This window comes from Panthera leo, chromosome D4 (genome assembly GCF_018350215.1).
Source record: "Panthera leo isolate Ple1 chromosome D4, P.leo_Ple1_pat1.1, whole genome shotgun sequence".
Classification (NCBI taxonomy): Eukaryota; Metazoa; Chordata; class Mammalia; order Carnivora; family Felidae; genus Panthera; species Panthera leo.
The window spans coordinates 88,992,613-89,018,038 of NC_056691.1; the positions used below are offsets into that span (position 1 = coordinate 88,992,613).

Genomic DNA, 25,426 nt, shown 5'->3' on the forward strand with positions numbered 1-25,426 from the left:
TTTGGACTCCTGGGTTCATCCTTTAATTTTGGGTTGACAGAAAGACTAGCGTTCATCTCTTTGTTAATTTCCTGAGATTTTCTTCACTTTATTTTTCATTTTTTCTATTGAAATTAAAGTTTAAAAAAATTTAGAAGAGTTTGGGTTTACACAACAGTTGTAGTTTCTGTATACTGTGCTGCCGGTTTTTCCTATTACGAAGTTCTAGTGTTAGTACGGTTCTTTGTCCCAATTAATTACCCAGTACTGATATGTTATGATTAATTGAAATTTTATTAGAGAGCATGTGCACACGCAGGGGCGGAGCCGAGAGACAGGGAGAGACAGAATCCCAAGCAGGCTCCGTGCTGTCAGCACAGAGCCTGTCGTGGGGTTCCACCCCACTAACCTGTGAGATCATGACCTGAGCCCAAATCAAGAATTGGCAGCTTACCCAACTGAGCCACCCAGGTGCCCCTTAGATTTTGTTAGTTTTATACTTAATGTCCTTTTTCTGTTCCAAGATACCACATTTAGTTGTCATGCCTCCTTGGTTCCCTCCAGACTGACCCTTACCCGATTTGCCTTGTTTCTGATGACCTTGACAGTTTTGAGGGGTACCGGCCCAGTATTTTCTAGAATATCTGTCAGTTGAGATGTGTCTGCTGTTTTCCTCGTGATTCACGTGAGGTGGTGGGGGTTGGCCTGTCCTGTGTTTAATACTTGCTAGGGCTTTTTTTGATTGTCCCTGAAGAAAAGAAACCCTGTTTTTATTGGATGGGTGTAGGATCTTCCGATTTTCTGAGGATATTAATTTTATGTTACTTTCTTTTTTTCTTTTACTGTTATTTTAAAATTCACTTATTTTTGAGAGAGAAAGGTGGGAGAGGGGCAGAGCCAGAGGGAGACACAGATTCCAAAGCAGGCTGCAAACTCTGAGCTGTCAGCACAGAGCCTGACGTGGGGCTAGAACCATGACCTGAGCCAAAGCCAGACGCTTAACCAACGAGCCACCCCGGAGCCCCTAATTTTATGTTACTTTATTTTTTTTGAATCTTTGGTTCCTGGTGTTGTGTGTTTCTTGCAGGTTCTTTTGTCTGCGTTTTTCGTATCAGCCTTTTTGTGAGGCCCTTCAGATGACTGTGGTCTTGGGCACACACAGCTGATTGAGGATGGGGTGGCTGGCTCTGGGTGGCCTGCCTCCCTGTAGGGTGAGTGGGTGGGAAGCCGGCCTTCTTTTCTCAAGACCCAAGTGTTTGTGTCTATTGGTTTTCAAGAGAAGACTCCTTCATCTTTGCCAGGGACGTGGAGAAAGGGACAGAATGTGTTTATCCGCCACCCTGCAATGAGGCCCACAGCAGAGAGGGCTGAGGCACCCCACGATTCGCCTTGTGACTCAGGTTTTCACCTAGCTTTTTTTTTTTTTTTTTTTTTTTTTTAAGTCTTTTCCTCATTTCCATTCCCTTTGACCCTGGCGTTCTCAAGTCTAGACTTCTCTTGTTTAATTTATACAGGCGGGGGAGGGGTCTTTCAAGAAGCTGTCCCACCTTCAAATCCCTGCCTCCCCGTCTTACAAGGTGCCCACCGCCTCCCAGTGCCTCCTGAGCTCTCTCTAGTGTCCTGCAGGCCTGTCTGAGGATCTTTCAGTCTGTGAAATCAGTTTCCACTCGTGTGTCTGTTTCTCGTCTGCCAATATTGTCCCTGACCTTTGGGTGCTCTTTGTGTATTTTCATTTTAGGGGGTTTTGGAAGGGTGAGCTAGAAATGCCTGTTGTCCGTGTTTAACCAGAATCCCCCATACTCTATATAGTGTTTTTTGGATGGAATTGAATTAAGGGACGTGTGTGCATATATAGAGACTCGGTCATATTTACGTGCGCGTGTTTGAATGTGTGCTCGTGTGTACCCGTGTACGTATCTGTCAGTTACACCGCTCTGCTGCTGCTGTCCCCCACCCCTCCCCCACTACAGTGAAAGGGCTGGTTGGGATCCCTGGTCATTTGTCTCCACCTCCTTGCGTGTGGAGTGTGAACTCTGCCCTCCCCTCCAGTTCTCTTGAGAAGGTTGGGAGCCGGAGGCTTCTGGGGCTGCAGGCGCGGTGGAGGGAGTCCTGGCGGGAGTCCGGCGCAGGGAGGAGGGTGGGAGGGGAGTAACTGGAGCCGCGAGTCCTCCACCAGGCGTGTTTGTATCACGTCTCGCGACCGGCATTTCTAACAACCCGCTGAAGTACACTTCCTGTCCCTGCGTGTAGAGAGGCAAACGGAAGTGGCTGAGGTGGCCCTTGGACTCCTGGCACTTGCTTGCGTGTGTGCAGAGGGTGCGACTGTCTGCTCGAGGGGGCTCACCCTTGGTAGGGGGGCTTTGCCCGAGAGCCCCTTAGTGGTCACTGGGGCAGGTGTGAAGCGATGGGGTCAGTGGTGGCTGGTGTTCGGCATTTGTAGAACCAGCCTCTGTCCCTGCACCTCCCTGTGTGTTTATAGCCACGGATCTGTGAGGACTCGGGCTTTGGGAAGGTGGCGGGATGCTTTCCCCTGGGCTGAAGAAAGATGCTCTCTGCCCACGGTCCTCCCTCCTCTAGCCCAGCTTCCAGCCTGGGCTGTGACATCATTCCTGCGGGGAGGCTGTGGCTGTCAACAAAGTCACTGCCGGGACTCTCCTTCTGTGTGCCTGTGCACCGCCTGTCCCTCTCGGAGCTATCCTTAAAGTCATTCGTGTAATTTTCTTTAAAAATTTTTTTTAAATGTTTATTTATTTTGGTAGAGTGCGAGTACGGGAGGGGCAGAGAGAGAGGGACACATGGGATCCGAAGCAGGCTCCAGGCCCCGAGCTGTCGGCACAGACGGGCTCAAACCCACAAACCGTGAGAGCGTGACCTGAGCGGAAGTCAGAAGTCGCTTGACTCACTGAGCCACCCAGGCACCCCTGTGCAGTATTTTTTACACAAGTAGCAAATCGGTTTAGAATTTAGTGACAGTGTTTTATATGACCTTCCTTGCCGAACTCTTTTGAAATAGGAAACAAAAGCAGAGCAGAAGAGCGGAACGGGAGGCAGGTGGCCAGAGTACTCATACTGGCAGAGGGAGAGCTGCCAGTGTAGCTGGGAGGTGGTTGACTGTATATATATTTTCTTAATGTTTGTTTATTTTCGAGAGAGAGGGAGAGAGACAGTATGTGAGCAGGGGAGGGGCAGAGAGAGAGGGAGAGACCGAATCCAAAGCAGGCTGCAGGCTTTGAGCTGTCAGCACAGAGCCTGCTGGCCCCGTGTGGGGCTTGAACTCACAAAGCACGAGATCGTGACCTGAGCTGAAGTCAGAAGCTCAACCGACTGAGCCACCGAGGCGCCCGTTTTTCTGTATGTCGTAAAGCTTGTGACCAGTATGTATTCCTTTTCCTAAAGAATATTACAGATGAAGAAAGGAACTGGGGCTAGGATCACCCCCTCCTCGAGGGGGTCTGTGGTAACACTGGTGTGGGATTGCGTTGAACACCATGCTTATTGCCCTGAAGTGGGAAACGTTGAAGCGGGGGCAGTCGAGTGTTGTTTAAAAGGTAGTTGCAGCGGACTCTTTATCTCAAGGGGGTTTTCTGAGAATTAAAGCGTGTCTGTCTCCTGAGAATTAATTATGGGGTTCACCAACAGATCCTGAACATTGAACAAATTTCTTGCCGTGGTTTTAGAGGCCTGTGCTCTGCATCAGGGCTCTTAAGCTGTGACACCCCGAAGTGGGGACAGGTCCCTTGATCGCAGGAGGAGGCGGGCACAGGTCCCAGGTGTGGCAGCACCCAGGCCTGTGGGAGCCCAGAGGTGGGGAAAACGAAGGCTTCGTTGCTTGCACGGGAATCCGGAGGAAGGAGTGCTGTGTGCCAGGCTGACGGTGGGGCGGGGCAGCTTGAGGGCCGGACTGTGCAGAGCCGGTGTGACAGCTGCCCTTGGCTGAGAACCTTCTAAGGGCAGGCGAGCTCTGGGTCACGTGTGTTGTGTTCCTTGTCTCATTTATTCCTGACGTCAGACCTGGGAGGTGGGTGACAGTATGTTCATCGCTGTTTAGTCCACGAGGAAACAGGCCTAAAGTCACAGCCAGTGTGGGGCGGAGTCAAGATACAAGCCGCTTGTTTTGCAGAGCGGAGCCTGGTGGCGTGGGGGGGAGACTGGAGGGGCCTGTTTGGGGCCAGGGTATCGGGCCGGAAGTTCGGGCTTGTTTGTGCCGTGGTGGGAATGCCCGATGCCGTGCCGATGAAAGGGTTACAGCAGGGGCTGCAGATGGAGTTCGGTCCCGGAGGGGGCCCGAGGGTCAGTCCAGTCCGCGAGAGCTGAGCCTGTGTGTGGTCCGGGGAATCAAGGATGGGGCTGGCAAACCCAGCGTGCAGAAGAGGGGCCTGGGAAGTGCTTGGGTCCCTGCAGCACACGCCTTCTTTCTTGTCTTTAATTTCTGTTGCTTCCTGAACATGCTGTCCGGGAATTGGGGGGCTGGGGGTGGGGGCTCTGGTGCCCAATGGTGGGGACCAGAAACCTCGTTTTCATCCCTTTGTGCTGTCGTCTGCAGGCACCCCTCATACTTTTCCTGCAGAAACCTCGAGGCCGGGCATTTGCAGGTGGAAAGACTGGCAGGGGACGCACAAGTACAGGTCCCTGCTTTTCTCACTGCTGCCCCAGAAGGAGCCTCTGAAAGCGGGGTGTGTGTGTGGGGGGGGGAGTGGAAGGTTTGACCCCTGCTGTGGCTGAGGGGGAGGCGGCAGAGTTCCCCTGCGAAACCCAGCTAGGATCCCCCACCCCCACGTCTGTCGCATGCCCCTGCTCTATCCTGCTGTGTATGCGAACCTCTTTTAGTTGAATCCGTCTAACTGTAGCCCATCATTTTCCTTTAGGGTGGGGTCAGCAGACTGCTGCTCCGAACCCTCCTGCCTCCTGTTTTTGTAAATAAAGTTTTATGAGAACACGAGTCTTCTTTTGCGCGTGTTGTCTGTGGTAGCTTCTGTGCTGCAGTGACAGCCTTGGTAAGAGTGGAGTGGCTGTGGTGGGGACTGCGGCCGCAGAGCCTGACATACTGTTTGTCCTTTCACAGAAAAAGGGTTCTGGGGACAAGCTTGGAGTCTCGTTGCCGACACAAAAAATGAGAATTTGGAGTAGGTGGCGCGGTGCCTTTCTTACATTAAAGTTCTCTTCTGCCCGAGAAGAGAACATGCCTTTGGCGTGTTGCAAAAGGGCGGAATTACTTATTAATCTTCTAGCTGGCTTTTGTGGCGATGGTTCTTCACGTCTGACTGAGATTTAACAAGTGTACTGACTAATGACCACGTCCTTTCCGGCCCCACTGGTTGTTTTCTCAAGCATTTATCCAGCCTGCTCTCAGTTTCCACTCCTGTCGGATCAGGGTTTTTGATATGTTTTGTGTGGCAGTGGGGTCTTTCTGTTCCTTCTCTACAGGGACATTCTGCCGCCTTTTCCCCCCACCCTGGTCTGGGAGTTCTGCCTGTGCCGCACTGTTCTGGCCCTGTGTCAGCGGGTCGTGGGTCGTCCGTGATCCCTTGGCCTTGCTCTGAGAGAGCATCTTGGAGCTGGGGCACACAGTGGGTCCTTCCTCAGTGTTGGTGCTGTCTCCGGGTGTGGTCTTGTGACCTTGGACAAGTTACTTCTCCGCCCCAACTACGCCTTCGCGTCCTCTGTAAAGCAGGTTGGTGGCAGTAGCGTCTTCCAGAAAGGGCTCTTGGGAGGAGCCCTGTGAGGGCACGAGAGTGGTGGCTGGTCAGCAGGGTGCCTGGCTCTCAGGAGTGAACGTGTAGCTGCAGTGGTCCCCTGGTGATTTATAGGCCATCCCAGATCGCCTGGCCAGGGGGGCTTCTGACTCTGGCCGGGACCCAAGCAGAGTGAAATTAATCCTGTTCCCGGAAATAGCTTTTGATAAGATGGGAGTACAGGGAGGTTTTCCCTTTGGTGGGCAGATAACAGACCGGCTCAGTAACCTGCTTGACAGGTGGGGCTACTGTCTGGAGAGGCGGGGCTTGGGTATTAAGTTGCCTTTCTTTGTTGGCGAATCTTTCTGGTTGTTTCTATGCCAGCAAATCCTGGGCCTCTTGAGCTTTTTTAGATAACTTGCCAGAATATGCATGCAGACCTTTTTTTTTTTTTTTAAATGTTGGTTTATTTTTGATAGAGCAAGATGCCCACTTACGAGCTGGGAGGGGCCGAGAGAGCAGGGGACAGAGGATCAGAAGCTGGCCAGCCCCAGGCTGACCGCAGAGAGCCTGATGCAGGGCTCAAATTCACAACCCTAGAGATCATGACCTGAGCTGAAGTCAGACACTTAAACCGGCTGAGCCCCCCAGGTGTGCCTCTCTTCACACATGGATCTTAGGCCCTTTTTTTCTGTGCCTAATGGCAATATTTTCATTTAGGCCAGCCATTTCCAAAATGCTCCAGGACCCTGCGGCATGCCTCCCTGGTGTCTCAGAGTGGCTGCTGTGGGAAAGAGTGGGTTACAGTGTAGGGGGTGGGGTGTAGGCCGGACCCCTCCTGGCAGGGCATCCCTGGCTGTTGTGTATGTAATATGGAGGGTCCAAGTTAGGTTTTATTTGGGGAAAGAAAATTAATTCTGGTACCTACAAAAGGGAGAGAAAGCGGTGGCTACAAGCCAAGCGTGGTCATGCCCATCTGCAAGGACCTGGTGCGTCTCAGCCAGTTCTTGTCCCACGGATCCGGCCGTGAGTCAGGCTTGAATGAACATGCTTCTGATCCACCGAGAACGACGTTCTCTCGCCTTGACCGGCCTCATGATTCACAGCCAGATATTTGCCTGCACTTTTCTGCCATCTGATGAGGCCTGTCAAGCATGTTGTGTGTGTATGTGTGTGTGTTGGTGGGTAGCAACTCAGCAGATACCTGTAAGCCGTTCAAACTCCTGTTAACAGTTAATGCTCCCGGCCTGAGGTTTATGAAAACCAAGGGGCAGGCAGAGTAGCCAGTTGGGTGTGGGGCTGGGCTGGGCCCCAAATATGGCAATAATACCCGAGTGACTATATTTGTGTTTTTAGATTTGTGTCCAGTGAAATCTGGCCTAATGAAAGGAACTTGGTATGCTGTCAGGCTGGTGTCTGTAATCTAAAGGCCAGACGGTAAATAGGTTATGCTTTGTGGGCCTCCTAGGCCTCTGCTGCATATTCTTCGGGCTGTCAGTAATTCGGCGACCCCAGTTCTAAAGGGAAAATGGGGGCCGGGAGACCCTGCGTCTGTACGGTCTTCCCGTCCAGCGTTAGAATGAGAGGTATCCGGCCCCTCCCCCACAGGTGCTGTCTCCATAGCAACGGTGACTCGGTGGCACTGCCCGGCAGCATCCCAGGTTCGGTCGGAAGATAGAATGCAGTAGCACGTGTGTGGCAAGAGACGGCCACCTTGACCGGGAGTCATTCCTAAATGCTGTGGCTGTGGGTTTTTCCCACTGGCGTGTTTGATTTTTGGAACCGGCTGCCACTTGTGAAATCTTGCTGTGGCCCCTCCGTTCTGTGGACAGGGAGGCTGAGGGCAAGAGAGGCCGCTAACGTGGCCCGCAGGTGCAGAGCTTGGGTGAGAAAGCAGGAGGAGGGGGGCCACCAAAAAACTGCGCGCGCAGGTTGAATGTGGGCGTTAGTTCAGCGCGTGCCTGTGCTGGCTTTTCTGAAGCCCCGTTTGCAAGGGGTCCCAGCGCAGTAGGGACTCAGCTATTTGCTGAATGGTTGGATTTCTTGGGAGGGCCTCAGGCAACAGCTGCGGGCCAGCTAACGGTCGTGGACAGAATTCTCAGTTCCCGGGAGAGTGGATCCCCTTGGCCCGGGGTTTTTCTTTAATTTTTCCCAGGGGTGCCAGGAGTCAGGGTGCGGTCAGGCTTCCGGTCTCCCAGTGCTTCCTGGGGGTGGGGGTGCGGACAGGTTAGTTCTCAGAAGTGTGTTGTCCCCAGGAAGGCCCGAGGGAGCCACCTGTGTTCACTCTAACCTCTGCCCGTGGGCCCAGGCGGTGCGGAATCAATCCAAGAAAGACCTGTTTGTATTCACGAACTGGCAGGAGTTTGGGCTGACAGATTTGAAGAGGACTTTTGATCACTATCTGTGGAAACAAGTATTTTCCGCCAGGTCTCATAATTGAAAGACCTTCGATGTGTCAAAATCAAGCCCATTAAGGTTTCGTGTGGGAATTGGATAGGCTGGTCGATGATTTTTTCTTCTCTTTGTCAGTTTGGTTTTTAATTTAGTAAAGGACTCTGTAGTTACGTAAGTTTAACAGTGCTAAATGTGTAGTCCCGCAAGGCATGTGGCCAGGAAGGGGGCTTTATTCACGCTGGTTTTATTCAGCACTGTGTGTAGGTTCACGGGTCAGGTGAAAGCCGTGGTCAGGGGTGGCAGAGAGGAGCAGTTTTCATCGCTGTGCCCAAGTGAAAAATTCTGGAACGGGTTCCTTATTGATTAGCTGTGTGACTGTGGGTGGTCCCGTCGTCTCTGCGGGCTGGACATGGGGAGGGGAGGGCCCAGCCTGCTGTCTGCTGCATCCCACGCCCAGCTCAGTGCTAGGCACAGGGCAGTGCCTACTAAAAGCCTGTTAATGAGTGCATTCTCTGTTGTAACCGGTTACTGTAAGTCCAGTGACTTAGAACAACACAGACCTATCCTCTTACAGTTCTGGAGGTCAGAAGTCTCAGGTGAATCTTGCTGGGCTGCATACAGTCAAGGCGTGGGCTGGGCTGGTTCCCTCTGGAGGCTCCACGGGAGAATCGTTTTCTTGCTTTCTCCAGCTCCCAGGGGCTCCTGCACCTCTCTGCAGTGGCCCCGCTGATCCTCGAAGAGCACGCCCCAGCCTTAGCTCCGGATGGCACGCCTTTCTGACTCTGGCCCTCCCGTCCCTGTCCTAGGGACCTTGTGATCACAGTGGCCCTGTCCGCATAATCCAGGATAATATCCCCATCTTGAGATCCTTACGTGAATCATATCTGCAGAATCCCTTTCTCGCTGCTAAGGTAAGGAAGTCACAGGTCCGGGAGTTAGGATGTGAACTTCTTGGTTATGCAGCGTGCTACACAAGTTTGTAAAAAGTACTAAGTAGACAAGTCCCTAAGGGCCCAGTTCACAGTCCAGGGAATAATTTGCTCTGCCTGGGCCCCTCCCCCTTGTGCCGAGCCCTGCCCCGTCTCCTGGCTGAGCAGTAGGGCCTCTTCCCTGGTTCTCTCCCCACTCTCATCTCTTTCCCTCCTGGAGACTTTTTTTTTAAGTTTATCTATTTATTGTGAGAGAGAGCGAGTAGGGGAAGGGCAGAGCGAGAAGGAGAGAGAGAATCCCAAGCAGCCTCCGATGCAGGGCTCGATGCAGGGCTGGAACTAGACCTAGACCTAGAACTGGAAGCGAACTGACGAACCCGTGCCGTGAGATCCTGACCTGAGCCAAGAGTCTGGACGCTGAACTGAATGAACCACCCAGGCGCCCCTCCCTCCTGGAGACTTTTCAAAGTGCTTGCTCAAGGCTTTTTCTTTTAGGCTCAGGGTCTGCAAAGTTTTCTTACCAGTGGCCACACGGGGTTATCACACATTCTTTGTTTTTTTAAACAAAGGTGAAAACGGATTTAAAAAATCATTCTTAGCTTGAGGGCTTTGTGACAGGCCACTGGCCGGTCGCCGACCAGTGTTTGCCACCCCTTGGGGACTGGGACTGTGAGCTCTGTGACGCAGGCTCCACATGTTGCCGTCACCGCCCACCCTGGAAGTTTCCAGGGCTTGTTAGTAGTGTGGGGTGTGTGGGTGTGGTGTTTTGTATTTTTATCTGCATGATCTTTTGATTTGATAGAAGTGTCTAGAAGTTAGATCTCTTCTGATCTTAATAGAGAATTTCAAGTTGACTTACATTTGATAGCCTGTTAAATGCCACTTATTCTGATGAAAATGAAATCTAGTCCCTGCCTTGAGCGTGGGGGAGGGATGTTGTTCCCAGTTGGGACTTTGGGGCCTGGCAGGGCAGAAACTCCCTGGAGCCAGCTCCGGGGAGGGAATTTTAAAGAAAGAGGTATGTTATGGAACCCCTGGGCACCAAAATCAGAAATTGGACACGTTTGGCCAGTTTCCATTCCTGGTCACTCTGCTCCTGGCACACGAGGCAGGCGCGTTGGGGGAGGGTTGCTGGCATGTAACCTGGAAACTTGGGAGCTGTGAGCACTTTCGAGCGTTTCTGGTTGGTTTCTTCATGGAGGCTGCTTCTCCTACATCTTGAATGAAAGGGTGGATGTTCCCGGCTTTGTGTCAGAACAAGCTTGGTTCACACTTGGTGTGGCACCGGGCTCCGTGTGATGTCACTGTCCCCTGGTTCGCTTTTCTTGGCCTCGGTTGATAATTGATCTTTGCCTCTTTGCCCCTTGCGCTTTATACAAAGTCTTGGATCATAACGTATAGGGTTTTATCTTAGAGTCATCTCTGGGGGTGCAGAACACTTTGCCAGCACACTGCACGTGTTCCTTCTGACCTGCGTGGCTTCGGAAGAGAATAAGACGGCAAAGCGTACTGCTGGGGCCACCAAGGTCTTATTATTACCAGTGGATGTTTTTACGGTTCCCTCCATTTTGTCACTAAAGACATTATTAGCACTATGCCTAAGCGGATGGTTTAGCTTTCTTCCCATCCATTAATTCCAACGGGAAGTGGTGGGCACTTCTCCGAGTTTATCATGATCAAGTTTTAGAACCTGTGGCCCTGAGTCCCCAGTGCCTGCCCTGTGGCACTCACCCGCCCTCGGCAGGCACACGCTAGGTGTTTGAGTGAATGCATGAGTGAGTGAATTAATGCTTTAACGGCTAACAGACTCGGTGAAGCCCGTAGGAAGTCAGAAAGTGGCAGGGGGAAGGGGCTTCTTTCTTGGTCATCCCCTCAAGATTTTCTGAGTGGAGGGGGCGGTGTCACCGCTACGGCCCCCCAGGTGGTCTCTCCCTGGAAAGTCCTTGCTTCCTCTTCTACGCCTGCGCCCCAGAGAACCCCGCTTATGTTCCCCTCGCAGGTGTTTTTTCTCTGGAGGCTGGTTCTTTAGTTTGAAAAGTGCACACACCCAGCTGTTCCTGAAGACTTACTGATTTTGGTGGCTTCCCTTTGATTTGGTTTTGCTCATCCTCGACATGAACAGCCTTCCACAAGCAGGTTACATACGTCCCCGCTCTGCCTTAGTTTTTCATGTTAGGTCGTTACAGCGGTGAGGATTTGGTTTTCCATCTTGAGGAGCGGTCCTTGACTTGGCCGGAGGACTCTGTGTGGAAAAGTTTACATTTCTGTGTCACTGGTGAGCAGTAGACTCTGGTCAGTTCAGACAGAGTAAGACTTCTGAACTTGGGTTGGGGAAGGTACCTACAATGAAACGCACTTTAAATGTGGGCGAAACAGCCTGTGCACGGTGAGGGTGTTTTTCTGGGGACAGAATCCAGGGCTTTCTTCAGGTCGTCAAGGAGATCCGTGATCCCTGGTGGGTTCAGCCCCCTGGCTCAGGGACTTTGGCGGATTAACACTCTTTTTTCTTTTTTTTTTTTCCTCTCTTACATTTCAAAGGCAGATCGGGAGCGGTGCCGAGAAAAATTTCCTTACTAGATGACATTTCATCGCAATGTCCGATCGTTTGGGGCAAATAACCAAGGGCAAGGATGGGAAAAGCAAGTATTCGACTCTCAGCCTGTTTGATAAGTATAAAGGAAAATCAGTAGACGCGGTCAGATCCTCAGGTAAGAACCGGGCTGGAGGCCACTTCTTCATGCTTTCCCTTCCGTGAGAAACTCCAGGTCCTGAACTGTGAGGACCCAGGGTCCCCGCCTGGCCGGATGGTCTTCGGGGCACGGAGTGGTCACCAGGCAGTTCTGGGGACGTGCGGTCACCCCCTGCTCCTGTTCGATGTCTGATTTCGAGCAGGAATACCCCCTCTCTGCCACAGTGGGATTGTTTCCTTAACCGTGTTCCCTCGTTGGCCACAGATAGTTCTTCCCCTGCGAGGTAGAATGGAACTGACTTTGCGTCAGAGCAACCAGTTTTAGGCTTCGGGGTTCTGACGTTCTGGACCTTTTGTCCACACCCCGGGAGGATTTTGTGGATGTCAAGGGCCCTGCTGAGCCTCGGGCCCGGCCCCGGGGCTAGGTGGAGGCTGGCCCTTGGGTCCTGCCAGGGAGGCCGGAGCAGTCTCAACTTGCGGAGAGGTGGTGGAGAGGTGGTTACCGTGTGGGCCGGAGGTTTCTGGGCCCGGCTCCCCGCCCCGTCATAAACTCCCCACGCCTGCTCCTGCCCGCTAGTAAAGTGGAAGCCTCTGAAGACCTCAGCAGCTCCCAAGTGTCTGAGGCCTCGGTGAAGGGCTCGTAAAGTGGCGAAAGCAGCTACCAGGCCATTTGGTCTGTGGGCACAGGGCCGCCCTTGGTGGTGGTTCGGCCGTCTGTCGTCGTCGCTTAGAGCTTGCGAGAGCTTCTGAAACTCCTCCCCCGCCCCCACCCCTCTCTCCCTACAGTTATTCCTCGACATGGCTTACAGAGTCTCGGGAAAGTTGCCACAGCCCGGCGTATGCCGCCCCCTGCAAACCTGCCAAGCTTGAAGTCTGAAAACAGAGGAAACGACCCCAACATCGTTATCGTTCCCAAGGACGGAACGGGATGGGCAAACAAGCAGGACCAGCAAGACCCAAAGAGGTGGGTGGCGAGCCGGGGCCTCACGGAGCCCGGCAGCTCCCTTTCCTTCTGCAGAAGGCAGAGCTGGAGAACCGGGTGACCCCAGAGGAGGGAGGCTGCTTTTGCTCGGACTCCCCCCGCTTGGTTGGTTCTTCCTCCCTGCCTTCGCTTTTCCTGGCTTCTGGAGCTGACGCGGCCTTGCCTCCGTGGGCCGCCTTGTCCCCAGTGACCAGTGTCGCCTGTGCCTCATTAGGAAGGACCTCCTCCCCCCAGAGGGGCTTATGCAATGCCTCAGAGCCAGTGCCTGAGCCAGTAAGGGCCACTGTGGCCAGAGAGGGTGCTTGAACGCTCCATTCTGGGGCATCCTGTGTGCTGGGCTCCGGGTTGAGGAGGCCGACTTCTAAGTGCGGGGTCAGCGGCGTCCCACACAGACTGCTGCGGTTAGTTGCTCCAAACAGACCCAGTTATGAAGGGTGGCAACCCAGAATCCTCATTATCGGGGGCGGGTGTGCAGCCTCGGTAGGCTCACCCCTCTGCCAGCACGCCACCTCCGGGAGCCTTCGGAGGCCCAGGGTCTGGCACAGAAATCCCCATCACGGCAACAGAGTGAGTGTCGTGGCTGCTGCTGCGTCGTGTGGCCGGTGCCAGCTCTGCCCCGGGCACGTAACCTGGGCCGTTCCCTCCTGCCCAAGCCCGTGTCCCTCCCCTTCCACTGCAAGTCTTCTGGGCGCCAGCCAGGGGAGAGGGTTTGGGATTTGCACTGGGAAGGGACCAGAGAGGAATGGGACCCTGATGCTGGGGTTTGCCCGTCGGGGGATGAGAACAAAACTCGGTCCCGTGCGTCTTCCTGCCCTCCATCTCTTGTGCCCTGGCTGCCGAGGCTCGGGATCCAGAGAGTAAGCGACCCAGGGTGCAGCCTGCCAGCCAGTGTCCTTTTATCTCACCGGGAACGGCCGCGGTAGCTTCTGTAAAACTTCGCGCAGTTACTTGACACAAGATTTAGAGAGTGAGCACGTCACTCGTTCGGATGAGCATAGGGTAGCAGTAACCACACTAGGGTCTGAAAAGCTGTTTTTAAAACTTCTCTCACGATTTGTTTAGGGGTCACACTGGGCCGGGGGTGTGGCCCGACTTTCAGGGTCAGCCGGGCTACCTACTACTAGCTTTGCGGAACTCGGAGAATTGCTTGATCGGTGCGCTCCGGCATCCTCCTGCGCGGCAGGACTACTGCCTTGCCTGCTGCTTGTAAGAAATAGACCGGGCAGCGCAAGTCGCGCACCTGGCGCAGCACCTGGCAGGGGACACGCGGCAGGTGCCGCTACCACCGCTGTCATTCCAGAGTTCACACGGTAGATGCTATCGTACATTCCAGCACGAGTGTTGCGATGCTGCTGCTACGGGAAGTTCCAGAGAGAGGACGAGGCATCGCTTCCTCCCGGTATCGGCTCCCGCCGACACGGGCACGGGAGGGATGAGGCGGCTTTCGTGGGGCCGGTCGCGCTGAAGCATGCCAGCCAGGGAAGAGGTAGAAACAGAACACCGGACAAGGCCGTGGACCCCAGGCGCCGTCCTCTGTTGCCCCGGGGCCACGTCCTCCTTGGGAGTGTCAGGGAGGTGACAGAGGGAGGGCCACAGCTGCTGGGACTCCATGCTGAGGTTTGGAGAACACGGAAGCAACACTCGCTGGAAGCTTCTGTTGTAGGTAGGAGATGAAGTAAGAGATGAGTGGCCTTCATTATGGAGGAATCCTGCCCGGTGAGTTCCTTGGATCCCATAAACCCTGGAAGCCTGTGTGTGGAGCATTTGCCTTCAGCTTACTGGGGAGCCCCTGGCGTTGGGCGACTGGCGGAGTAGACTGCTGCCCTCCTTGGGTCCCATCGGGATGAGGGAGTGCGCTGGAAGGCTCTGGGTGAGCAGACGTCTTCCTCGGAGCCCCTACTTGTTTGGGGACTGTGTCTCGACTCACCCCGCCTTCCGGGGAGCACGCTTGGGCAATATCTCTTAAGCTTCAAAACCTCTTTTGATCCAGCGGTCCTGTTTCTAAGAACTTAGACTACTGGACTACCTACACAAAAGGGTGCCAAGTTATGTATAAAAAGTGCTCATTGTGGTTTCGCCGGTAATGGGAAGAAAAGATGGGAATTGTTAAGTTAGGGCCTATCTAGCCGGCTACACTGTGTCACTAGAACAAAGAGGTAGATCCAGGCGTTGTCCTAAAAACATGTTCGATACAGTAAGTAGGAAACAGGTTACGAATTGTATGTGTGGTGTTAAAAAAAATACTATGTTCATATATATACACACACACACACACACACACACACACACACATATAGAAAAATCTGCTTGGCATCTCTCTCTGGAGGATGAGATCGTGACAAATCCTGTGTTCTCTATATTTATACATTTATTTTCACTATGGGCATGTATTTCTTCTATAAGCCAGGAGAAGAAAAAAATCACGTCGCGAAGCAATCAGTCCCCTGTACAGCTATGAGCTCTTGGTCAGGAGCGAGGGGCTCAGAGCCCCTTCGCCGTGCTGACTCAGTTTCCCTGTTGGCAGCCCCTGCAGCACCTGTTAGTGGGGAACCTCTAGCCTTTGCAGGAAAGCCCTGCCAGGGGGCCGAGGACCGTCCTGCCCGGCAGACGTCAGCGGGCAGGCCTCGGAGGGGGTCCGGCTTCTTGTGGGCTCTGAGGCATCAGAGTCTGCCGGAGAGGTTCTGTGCTGCCCCTGGGCCACCGAGCAGCCGCCGCTGTGGGAAGCGCGGAGGGGACCGCGCGTGCCCATCTGACCCCTGCGCCCCCTGCCTTGTCCAGTTCCAGTGCGACGGGCTCTCAGCCGCCGGAGTCGCTGCCGCAGCCGGGTTTGCAGAGGCCTGTCTCCAGCTTACAGAAGCCGACACAGTCGAGCAGCCAGGAGGTAGGTGCCGCGTGACCTGTTCCTTCCAGGGGTGAGCCTGGCGGGTGGCTGCGGAAAATGAGCGTGGGAGGTTGTCCTGGTTCCCGGGAGGTGCCTGAACGCGCGGCTCTTGGAGAAAGACCCCAGATGCAGAACGGAGTACGGACACCTGATTTGCTTCCTGGTGACCTACCTGGAGGCAAGGTCGCTGGGGCCAGCTCTACGCTAGGTCAGGGTCCCCTGAATGTGCGCCGTGGGGACTGGTTAGGCCACGGGAACGTTTGGGGGTCAGGTAAGTGGAAAAAATTAAGCATGCGCCTTTACTGTCACACTTCTCATCAGTGTCTTTAACGTGCTGACGTGTGCTGTGACTCTGTAAAGACACAGTGGGGACAGCATCCCCCAACTCATTTGTCCTGGGAAATCTTTCTAACTGACTGACTTTGGAGACTACTGTCCCTCAGAACACACTTGGGAAATACTGATCTGTGACCCTTTATTTGTCGATGCATTTAAAGTGTTTTCCCCGGGGGTGCCTCGGCTGGCTCAGTCAGTAGAGCACGCAACTCTTGATCTTGGGGTTGTGAGTTTTGAGTCCCACGTTTGGTGTAGCGATTGCTTGAAAAATAAAGTCTAAAAATAAGTAAATAAATTAAATAAGTAAAGTGTTTTCCTAAGCAGAAAGTTAGGATTTAACCGAGCCGGGGCTCGTAATATATTCAGCCCCTCCGAGTCCGTCTGGGTTTCGCGGCCAGCAGGAGGGTGTACTTAGCTGGTAGTTAGAAATCTGGATGAGAGGTCTCCTAATCCTGTAGAAAACCGCGAGGCGCGTGGACGGGTACCTAGCATTTGGCAGCTCTCTGGAAGACAGCCTGAACGGTGTGCTCTCGTTCTGTACTGTGCCCTGGGCAGCAGAAGGTCTGGGGTGCCACCCAACCACGGGGGACAGTGTATGGGTCTGCCAGAAGGGCACCCTCCCCCACCCAACACTGAACTGTGCCTTTGGAACTGAAGGGAAAGGAAAGAGAGGTCCACGTTCACGCGGAACTCTGTATTCATTGGCCTGCATCCATGGGTGCCGTCACGCAGTCAGAGCACAGAGAGTCGAGTTTGGATCTGTCTCCTGGGATCGGCAGCTCAGAGATCGGAGAGCCTCGGTTTGACAGCCCTGGCTGGATGTCCGACTCCCCTTCAGAGCCGCCCGAAGGGTGTCTGTTATGTGGCGTACCCAAGCACGGCGGGGTTTAGGCTGGGGCCTGGTGTGGTCCCGGCATCTGTCAGCAAACTGCTGGAGGTCAGAGCCCTGTCCTGGGGCTGGCACGCCGCTCGCTCCGTCCAGGGCGCAGCCCTTCCCGCCGTGGTGGGAATGGGACCCCCAGCGTTTCCCAGCCCCTAAAGCCTCGCCTCAGGCACGGCAGCCTTCTAAGGGCAACGTTAGTAACCCCTCCTCGGCCCCGGGAGCCCTTCTCTAACCGGTCAGTGCCTCTGGTGGGCGAGGGCAGGGGCATCTTCGTGCGGCCCGCGGTTGCCGAGTGGGAGGCTGTGGGACGGGCGGTGCCCCTGTGCCTCCTGGGGACCTGCCGGCCCCGGTGGCACTGCCCTGTGACGTTGCGGGCACATCCCTTCTGTGGTCTGTGTGCGTGTGTGCGGGGGGCCTGTGGCCACCCCAGGGCGCTGAGGGCAATTCCTGATCGGTAAATGGATTGTTACGCCTGGCCGGCTCCACATGGAAGGTGAGAGAGGCCGCCGTCTGCCCTGAGCTTGGTGGTACTGGAGGCGGGGGTGCTGAGAAAGGGTGATTATTTAACGTGAGGTCTGACCCAGGAAGTGCTGCCCCAGCTTTGTTTTGTGTGTTTGCACCTTCAGTTGGAGGGGAAGGCCGTTGGTTGAATGTCGTCGGGAGGGGCAGATGGGCTCAGTGGTTGGGGACTCCCGGGGCTTGGGACACAGGCAGAGTGGGGCCAAGTCCCTCTGGGCTGGGCCCGGTCGCTCCTTTGTGAGCCTCCGCTGGGATAGGACTAGAACCTTCCCAGGGTGTGGGAGGATTCGCTCGGGCAGGGCGTGCCCAGCACAAAGCCTCGCCTGCAGTGAGTTTTCAGCACGCTCAACTCCTCGGCTCGTGTGCCGAGCCAGGCAAGTGTGGATTAGCGGAGGAGGGAGGCCTCTCACTTGAGTAGTTGTGCCTTGGAGAACGACAGTAATTAGGGAGAGCGGTGCGGTGGCCCTTCCAGCGGAAGATCAGACACGCCAGCCTCCCGTGCCGATGCTCCTCGGTTCGCGGTGGCACACGGGTTTTGAGACACGTGTTAGAATTGGGGTCTGGTCTTTATCTCTGGAGCAAGGCCTCGTAGCTGCCAGTGTTCCGGAGTGTCGCACGAAGCAGATGTGGGTTGGAGTCCTGGCTGGGCTGTGGAACCGGCCGTGGGAGCTGCCCCCGCCCCCCGCGCCGTGGGCCCAGGCTGCCGTGCCCGGGTGGGGAGCTGGGTGGAAAGCAGGCCGACCGGGCTGGCTTTGTTTTCATTTCCTTCTTTCTTCCAGAACACAAATTCAGTGCCAGGTGGACCAAAGTCATGGGCACAGCTGAATGGAAAGCCAGCAGGACACGAAGGTGGTAAGTGTGGTCGGGTGGCGTTGGGCTGGGTGGGAGGGAGGGACGAGTGCCTTTTCCGGACGGTTCTGCCCGGGTCTAGGCAGCCCTTGGCCAGAGCTTTGCGGGATCTCTCACCCGACTGAGCTGCTACCCTGAGGAGCCTTACCTCTGCCCCCGGGGGTGGGGGCGCTGCGTCTGCCAGGCCTGTCCGCTCCCTGGTTTCACTGAACCTTATTACTCCTGACATCCCCCCTGGGGGCTGTGGGGAGGCTGGGCGCTGGCCCTGCTGCTCCTGGACTCCGCCGTGTGGTTGGTGCCCTTGCTACCTGCTCAGCGGTGTGGCCGACACGCGCCTACTTCCTCTCCCTGGGGCCTGCAAGGAGGAGGTGTGGTGTGGTGTGGGGCGAGCTTCGGGCCTGGGCTTCTAAATAAGCCAGGCCCTGGGAGTTGGGCTGCTTGCTCTTTGGTGGGTGACACCAGAGCATTCACGGCTCACACGCTCCTTGGTACCGTTTGTGTCGCGCCCGACACGGGAAGCGTCAGAGGTGTTGCCCGCGGGACCTCAGCCGCGGCAGCTGTGCAGAGGGGAGATGGCGGGGAGGAGCAGGAAGGGGAGATGGTGAGAGGGCTTCCCGGGCAGGCCCAGAGCAGAGGGGAGGGCCCACCTGGGCAGAGAGGGCGGCCAGACTGCTCCACTCCCCACCCCCCAGCCACCACTGACAGCTCGAATGTTTCTAGCATGTTGTACGGACCAAACTGGGCGATGCCCCCGCACGGGAAGGAGAGGGCTGCCGGTGGGAGTGGCGGGCCACGCTTGCTCTTCCTCCCACCACCCTCCCCCCACCGGTCTCCCCACCGCGGCGCCCTCGGCCTTCTGCGTGCCCCTGGCCGCCAAGGCTTCGCCAGCTGCCTTCTGTAGCTCGTGTAGAGAAACAGCGAACATCCTGCCTGCCCTAAACCCTCCGCTCCTACCCAGCACGTGCCCCTTCTGGGCGGGAGTCCTGTGTGGTTGGAGGCTCTGTCCCCAACTCGTCAGTCAGTGTGCGCACTGACGTCAGACTCCGGCTCCTGTGGAGGGGCTAAGGGCAGGAGGGAGCTTTACGGATTCTCCAGTCCGTGGGGTGAGGTGGAGGGGGCAAGATAAGCGGGGGCGGGGGGGGGAAGGGGAACGGCGACCAGCATTTCAGTCCCCTAAAATTAGGTCTTTAAAGAGGCTTTTTACAGACAGTGCTCACTAGACTGTGTTAACAGTGGTCTTTGCTTTCTACAGCTTTTACTCTGTGGGTTAGGATTTTTTAAAGTAAATCACATGCATTCATTTTTATTTAAAAAGAACTGCAGAGGGGTGCCTGGGTGACTCCGTTAGTTAGGTGTCCGACTTTGGCTCAGGTCATGATCTCGCGGTTCATGAATTTGAGCCCCACGTCGGGCTCTGTGCAGACAGCTCGGAGCCCGGAGCCTGCTTCAGATTCTGTGTCTCCCTCTCTCTCGGCCCCTGCTCCCCTCTGTGTCTCTGTCTCTGTCTCTGTCTCTCTCTCTCTCTCTCTCTCTCTCTGTCAAAAAGAAAACAAACATTAAAAAAAATAATACAAAGAAATACTAGAGTACATTGGTACAGCCCCTTGGCGGGCAGCTTGGTGCTATCAGAATACTGATGTGTGCACCCTTTGACCTGGCATTTCCACGTGGAGGAAGATCACCCCAGAAATGATGCTTGCCAATGTGGGAAATGGCGTATATTCAAAAGATACTCATTGCGAAATTGTGGTAGGGAAAGATGGGAAACGGTCACTTGAAATGTCCATTAAATGTTGGTGCTTTAAAGAAATACTACTTGCCTCTAGGGAAAAAAAAAAGTAGTTTTCCACGGATCTGGCAAGATCTCTAGGATATATTCTTAAATGAAAAAAAAGTTCAGAATAATATGTAGAGTATGTTACTATTCATGAAAAAAAATTGGGACGAGGGAAAGTGTACTTATAGAAAATGTAGGTGCCATCAAAAAAAAAAAAAAAAAAAAAGTCTCCGGAAGGAAGCCTGAGAGGGAGGGGGGAAGCCGCCTGTTTTCTCAGGGCGTCAGAAGTAGGCAGGTGGGCACGCAGGCAGGAGGGAGTCGTCTGTTTGTAGTTTTCTATGCTTCTTAACTTTTGAACCATGTGATTGTGTTTCTTATGAAAAATAAGTGATCTAGAAAAGAATTCTGAAACACAGCAGCACCTTCTGTAAATGTGTGGTTGCTCATCTGGGAGGCAACAGGGCCCAGGAGCCCGGGAGGAGGGACAGATGCATCCTAGGCCTCTGCTGGGGCTGAGGTGGGAGCAGCCCCCGGTTCCCCGTCCTGTGCTGCCGTCACGAGTCTGTGGTGCCATCAGGGCGGTGGGCACTTGGTGGTGTTGCCCACACACATGTTCAGACTCTGCAGTTCAGAAGGGCTCTTCCTGCGTCGATAGACCACTGCACGGAGAGTGGTGTTTGGGCCTGTTGCAGCTGGGTCAGACCGGGGCGGGGTGGGGGGGCCTGACTGGTGCGGGTGGAGGCCAGGGGGATGGTTCCATCTGGGACCTTAGAAGAAGCCCCTGACATTCCAGCCTCAGATTCTCACGGCAGAGATCACATAGCACACGGCATTGGTGGTGAACGTTGTAGAGCACTGAAAACCTTAGGAATGCTGCTGCTTTGGCTTGAGATTTTGGGTTCTTTGTCCTTCTGGTCTGTGGAAGGGAAGTTTAATTCACGCATAGAGTAAGACCTTCGTGACTGCTGAGGCAGATAAAAGTACTGAGTGTTTGTTTTCAGGCTCCAGATCTGCGTGTGTTTAAGGCATGACTTTCACATTTCATCCTTGCCAAGGATTTTTTAACCTGGGTCCAAGTCCCCCTTCGCAGAGTAGTGGAGCTCCTTCGTGACACCGGGAGATTGTGTCACCCTGGCGGGTGTATTTGACCCTTGGACTTTTTGCTAAATAGGGATGTTATGCCTTGTGCGTCTGCACCAATCCCAGCTGCTGCTTTCTGCAAAGTCCGCTGTAGTTCATGGGTCCGTGAAACAGTGGTGGGGAAGAGGGGGGAGAGTTTGGTTTTATCGCCTAGGGAACGAGGCGTTTCTCAGTTAGACATGGGCCATGTGCTGTTACTGTCGTGTTAAGTTTAGATGGTGCTGGGCATTCGGTCCGGATAAAAGCACCAAATCCCACTCTGGACCATAGAATGCACCTTTTGTTATTATCTGTCCAAAATAGATCAGAGGTCCCCAGTGTTAAGTGCTGGGAGGGGCTCCTGCAGAGATAAAGCAGGGCTTCTTCTCAGGGGCCTGTGGCATTGGGGAACGGATGGGACAGCAAAGGAGGGAATTGATCCCAAGACGGCAGGTGTAAGCTGTCCGGTGCTCATGAGGGTGGAACGAGGGTGCAGACCTTTCTGTTGGCATTACCTCCACACGAAAGCAGTTGACCTCCCTGGGCTGATTTCCCTGAAGACTGTGTTTGTGTGTCCCCCGGGGCCACCAGGAGGGCCTTACTGCCTTTTTCCGGCAGCGTGAAGGATCCGAGCTGGAGCGGCTGTGCTGTCCTCTCCCTTGCTCCTGCAGGTTAGCTGCTAGGGCCTGGTGTAGCCTGCGCCTGGCCTCTCCTTGTCACATGGGGTCTCCAGTGCCACCCTGCCAGCACAAGATGCCAGCACAGATGGGGCACTTAACAGGAGCTCACGCCAGGGCAGTGTGGCTTCCGGCCCGTGGAGCGGCTGAAGCAGAGAACTGTCGATGCCCATCTCACTTGCTCCCTAACTAAATCTTTCTGGTTTTCTTGGCAGGTTTAAGGGGCTCAAGCCGACTGTTATCCTTCTCTCCCGAGGAATTTCCGACGCTGAAAGCAGCTGGAGGGCAGGACAAGGCTGGCAAAGAAAGGGGCGTCTTAGATCTGTCGTATGGGCCAGGACCAAGCCTCCGCCCTCAGAGTGAGTGAGCTGCAGTCCCTGTCCGGGCACCTGTGGGGACAGCGGGGCTCCCCCTCATCTTCCTGCCTCTCTGCCTGTTAGAAGCATACGTGTCCTCAGCAAGCCGAGCTCCCGGGGCCCAGGCTCCCTGCCTGGAAAGCGTGGCTACTGACCCTTTGTCTGCTCTCTGCCTCTGTGGGACTTGCCCCCTGGGTTGGGCCAGGCCTGTCTGCTTCCCCAGCTGTCATCAGACGTGAGTTCTGCTCTGCTCAGGTGGTCCTGGCAAAGACAGACTGAGGGCGCGTTAACTCTGTCCCCGAGCCAGGAGCTTGTTTTCTAAGCCAGTGGTTCCTAAACCTAGCGGAGTCCTGTCAGGGTCCTTTGGGGAGTTTGTTAAAAAGTCTGATTTCCCGCCCTCCTCCGTCCTCAGCCAAATTAGAATCTCTTGTGTGTGTTTTTTTTAAAGTTTATTTATTTTGAGAGGGAGAGAGAGAGAGAGAGAGAGAGAGAGGGAGTGAGCTCATCCCTGGGGGAGGGGCAGAGAGAGAGGGAGGTCTCTGCACTGTCAGTCAGCACAGAGACCCAATGCAGGGGCTTGAACCCATGAACTGTGAGGTCATGACCTGAGCTGAAGTCAAGAGTCGGACACTTAACCAACTGAGCTGCCCACGTGCCCCGAGAATCTCTGGTTTTTAACATGTTCCCTTGGGGATTGTTTGGTAGCCAGTCTAGGATTTGTCTCCGCAGTTCCCTCACCTGGGGTCTAGCCAAGGAGTTGGCAGGATTATATAGCAATACTTGCAGGTAGGATTTTCTTTTTAGTGGCCTCGAGCGGTTAGAGGTTAAGGTTTTTTTGAGGAATGAGATTTTTCCATCTGTTCTAAGCAAGGGTTGTGAAATAGCTCTTATGTACTTTGTTTGTTTGGGATGGGGGGGAGGGGAGGGCTTGATCAGGTCTTGAAATGGAGGGACTTCTGTCTGCCTGTCCTGATTAATCCCCAAGGTGTCCCGGGGTTAGAGTTAGAACTGACACCCGATACAGGAAGTGATCACTAGGTGGCTCCTTAATGAGCATGTTACCTTTTCAGGGGCCTGTGGTGGGTTATTTTGTCTGCCCCAAATAGGTAACCAAATTCTCAGGCCGAGAACTGTGTAGCTTTCTGGGATTAAGATGACCTGCTTTGTAGGACCACAGAAATTTAGACCTAGCAGAGGCTCCTGGGATCAGTTCCGTCTCTTCATTTGAGGAGAAGGAGAAGAAGCAGGAGTGGCCAGAGCAGTGGCCGTAGGGCTTGCCCAAGGTCACACTCAAGGCGGTCATATTGCCGGGAGCCGACCCTGATTTTGTGGCTCCTGTGCTGTGTCTCTTTCTCTTGAGGGTCAAGTACTCAGGGGCTTTGTGTTTCACCTCCTAGCCATACGTTGACTGAGAAGGGGCAGGCTTATCTGATTTCTCATTGGCCCGTAATTCCCCCACATCTTGCTATGTTTGGCAGTGGGAAACGTCATCTTAGAAAGGTCGATAGGTGGGAAGGTTTTAATCTGTGACCTGTAGGAGAGCCCTGTGGGCTGGAGCAGGACCAAGTCGGGTGAAGGCCTGGTGGGTAGGGCCCCAGACCCTTTCACGCCCCCACTTGGAGGGAGAGGGGCTCTGCTTCATATGACCCGGGGAGTCTGTGTGACCAGAGATGTCACCTTGAATCAGAGTCGAAACACGTCAGGACTTACTCCAGTTTTAAAGATTTCATTTTTAAGTAATCTCTACACCCAGAGTGGGGCTCAGACTCACAGCCCTGAGGTCAAGAGTTGCACGCTCCTCTAGCCAGGTACCATAGGACTCGGTCCAGTTTTAACGTAAAGGCCAGTGCTGCTCCTGACGGGTCAGTGATCGTGGGAGAGATGGCCCAACGCGGTTTCATCTGGGCTGTCCTGATTTCTTTGGGGTGGTCGATCTGTGGGTGTGCGTGGTTTATATTCACCCATGAAGACCGCGTCTTGCTTCTACCTGCCTTCTCTGTGAGTGGACCTTATTTTGCGTTTCTCTTCACGCCCGACTTCCCGCAGCAAGTTCATACTCGTTGGCCAGGTGTCCGTCCTCCACCTTCCGTGACAGATTCGACCACTTGACTCGACTCTGCACTTTTGGGGCTTTTGTTTTTGGTGAATGAGGGGGTCCCTTGACCTTCAGACCCTCATACAATCCCTCCTCCCCCCCTCCTCTTTCCTTTCCCCTTTTGCCCCCTTTCGATTTCCAGATGTGACAAGCTGGAGGGAGGGCGGTGGGCGAAACATAATTTCTGCCACGTCTCTGAGCGCCTCCCCGACTGAGCTGGGCAGCAGGAACTCGAGTGCGGGAGACGGAGCCCCCTCCTCGGCATGTACCAGCGATTCTAAGGACCCCTCTCTCCGCCCGGCTCAGCCTGTCCGCAAAGGGGCTTCACAGTTCATGGGAAATGTATACCACCCACCTACATACCATGACATGCTTCCTGCTTTTGTAAGTTTTCAGAGTGTGCATATTTTTTTTTCCCATGGAGTCGGATTGCTTGCGAAGGCAGAACCTACTCTAAGTGGTTGAATATCCACCTCGGTTCCCCCTCCCAGTGTCTTTGCCCCGATACACCCTGCCTCGGAAGTGCCCGTTACTTCTGCGTTTGCTCTCCCCCTTTTCAGATCTTAAGGGTCTTCGGCTTCTTTCCCTGGTGATGTAGATACTGTTTCAGCCTTGGTTCTTTAGCAAAAGGAGAGGCAGGCATTGCCCCGGACACCACGAGTCCCCAGGTTCACTTACTGACGGCAGGAAACAGATGGGGGAGATGGTGGTAGGATTAACTGGGAAGTTCCAAGACTTGCCTGTCTCTTTCTCCCATTTTCTATTTTTCCCAAACAAATTCGAGTGCAAGGGGAACTTAGAATTTGAGCCATTACCGGAAAATCCTGTTCATTGATGTTATGTTTCAGATGTGTTCGCCACAGTCATCAGAGAACCAGGGTACCGTGGAACGAGGACCTTTCCCCCTCCCCCAGCTCCGTCTTGAGCCCCGTGTCCCTTTTAGACAGTTCCAGATGAATGACCAAGATGGGTAAGGCTACTGCATTAATAGTCCCGTGTGTAGAAATTGCCCCCGGTGGTTGTATTGCACAACATCGTGGGCTCATGTGCGAAGGTGTCTTGTCTCCTGGAGACTCTGAAAGCCAACTCAGAGCTCAGAGTCCTGGAGACTCTGAAAGCCAACTCAGAGCTCAGAGTCCTGGAGACTCTGAAAACCAACTCAGAGCTCCAGGGTGTGTGGGGTGGCTGGGATCTGGAGCTAGACGAGCTTGTATTATGATCGCGAGTTCTTGACAGAGTTGGAAGTTTTGGCATGTGTTTGTGGCTGCTATGCGAGGCGTTAGTGCCGA

General features: G+C 54.4%; 1 protein-coding gene across 14 annotated transcripts in view; it reads left to right on the plus strand.

The window, feature by feature from the left end:
* PRRC2B (proline rich coiled-coil 2B) overlaps nucleotides 1-25,426 on the plus strand; it is an 88,824-nt gene that overhangs the window by 16,275 nt on the left and 47,123 nt on the right. For 10 of the 14 annotated variants that reach the window (XM_042912698.1, XM_042912702.1, XM_042912706.1 and 7 more), the window contains exons 2-8: nucleotides 11,513-11,682; nucleotides 12,450-12,627; nucleotides 15,424-15,526; nucleotides 18,044-18,116; nucleotides 21,902-22,045; nucleotides 24,280-24,521; nucleotides 24,986-25,107. In XM_042912698.1, coding sequence (XP_042768632.1) covers nucleotides 11,568-11,682; nucleotides 12,450-12,627; nucleotides 15,424-15,526; nucleotides 18,044-18,116; nucleotides 21,902-22,045; nucleotides 24,280-24,521; nucleotides 24,986-25,107 — 977 coding nt within the window. In that variant the 5' untranslated portion in view covers nucleotides 11,513-11,567. Of the gene's footprint in view, nucleotides 1-7,322; nucleotides 7,537-8,734; nucleotides 8,957-11,512; nucleotides 11,683-12,449; nucleotides 12,628-15,423; nucleotides 15,527-18,043; nucleotides 18,117-21,901; nucleotides 22,046-24,279; nucleotides 24,522-24,985; nucleotides 25,108-25,426 lie in introns of those variants that run through there. The other 4 variants (XM_042912699.1, XM_042912700.1, XM_042912701.1 and 1 more) reach the window with 4 other exon arrangements.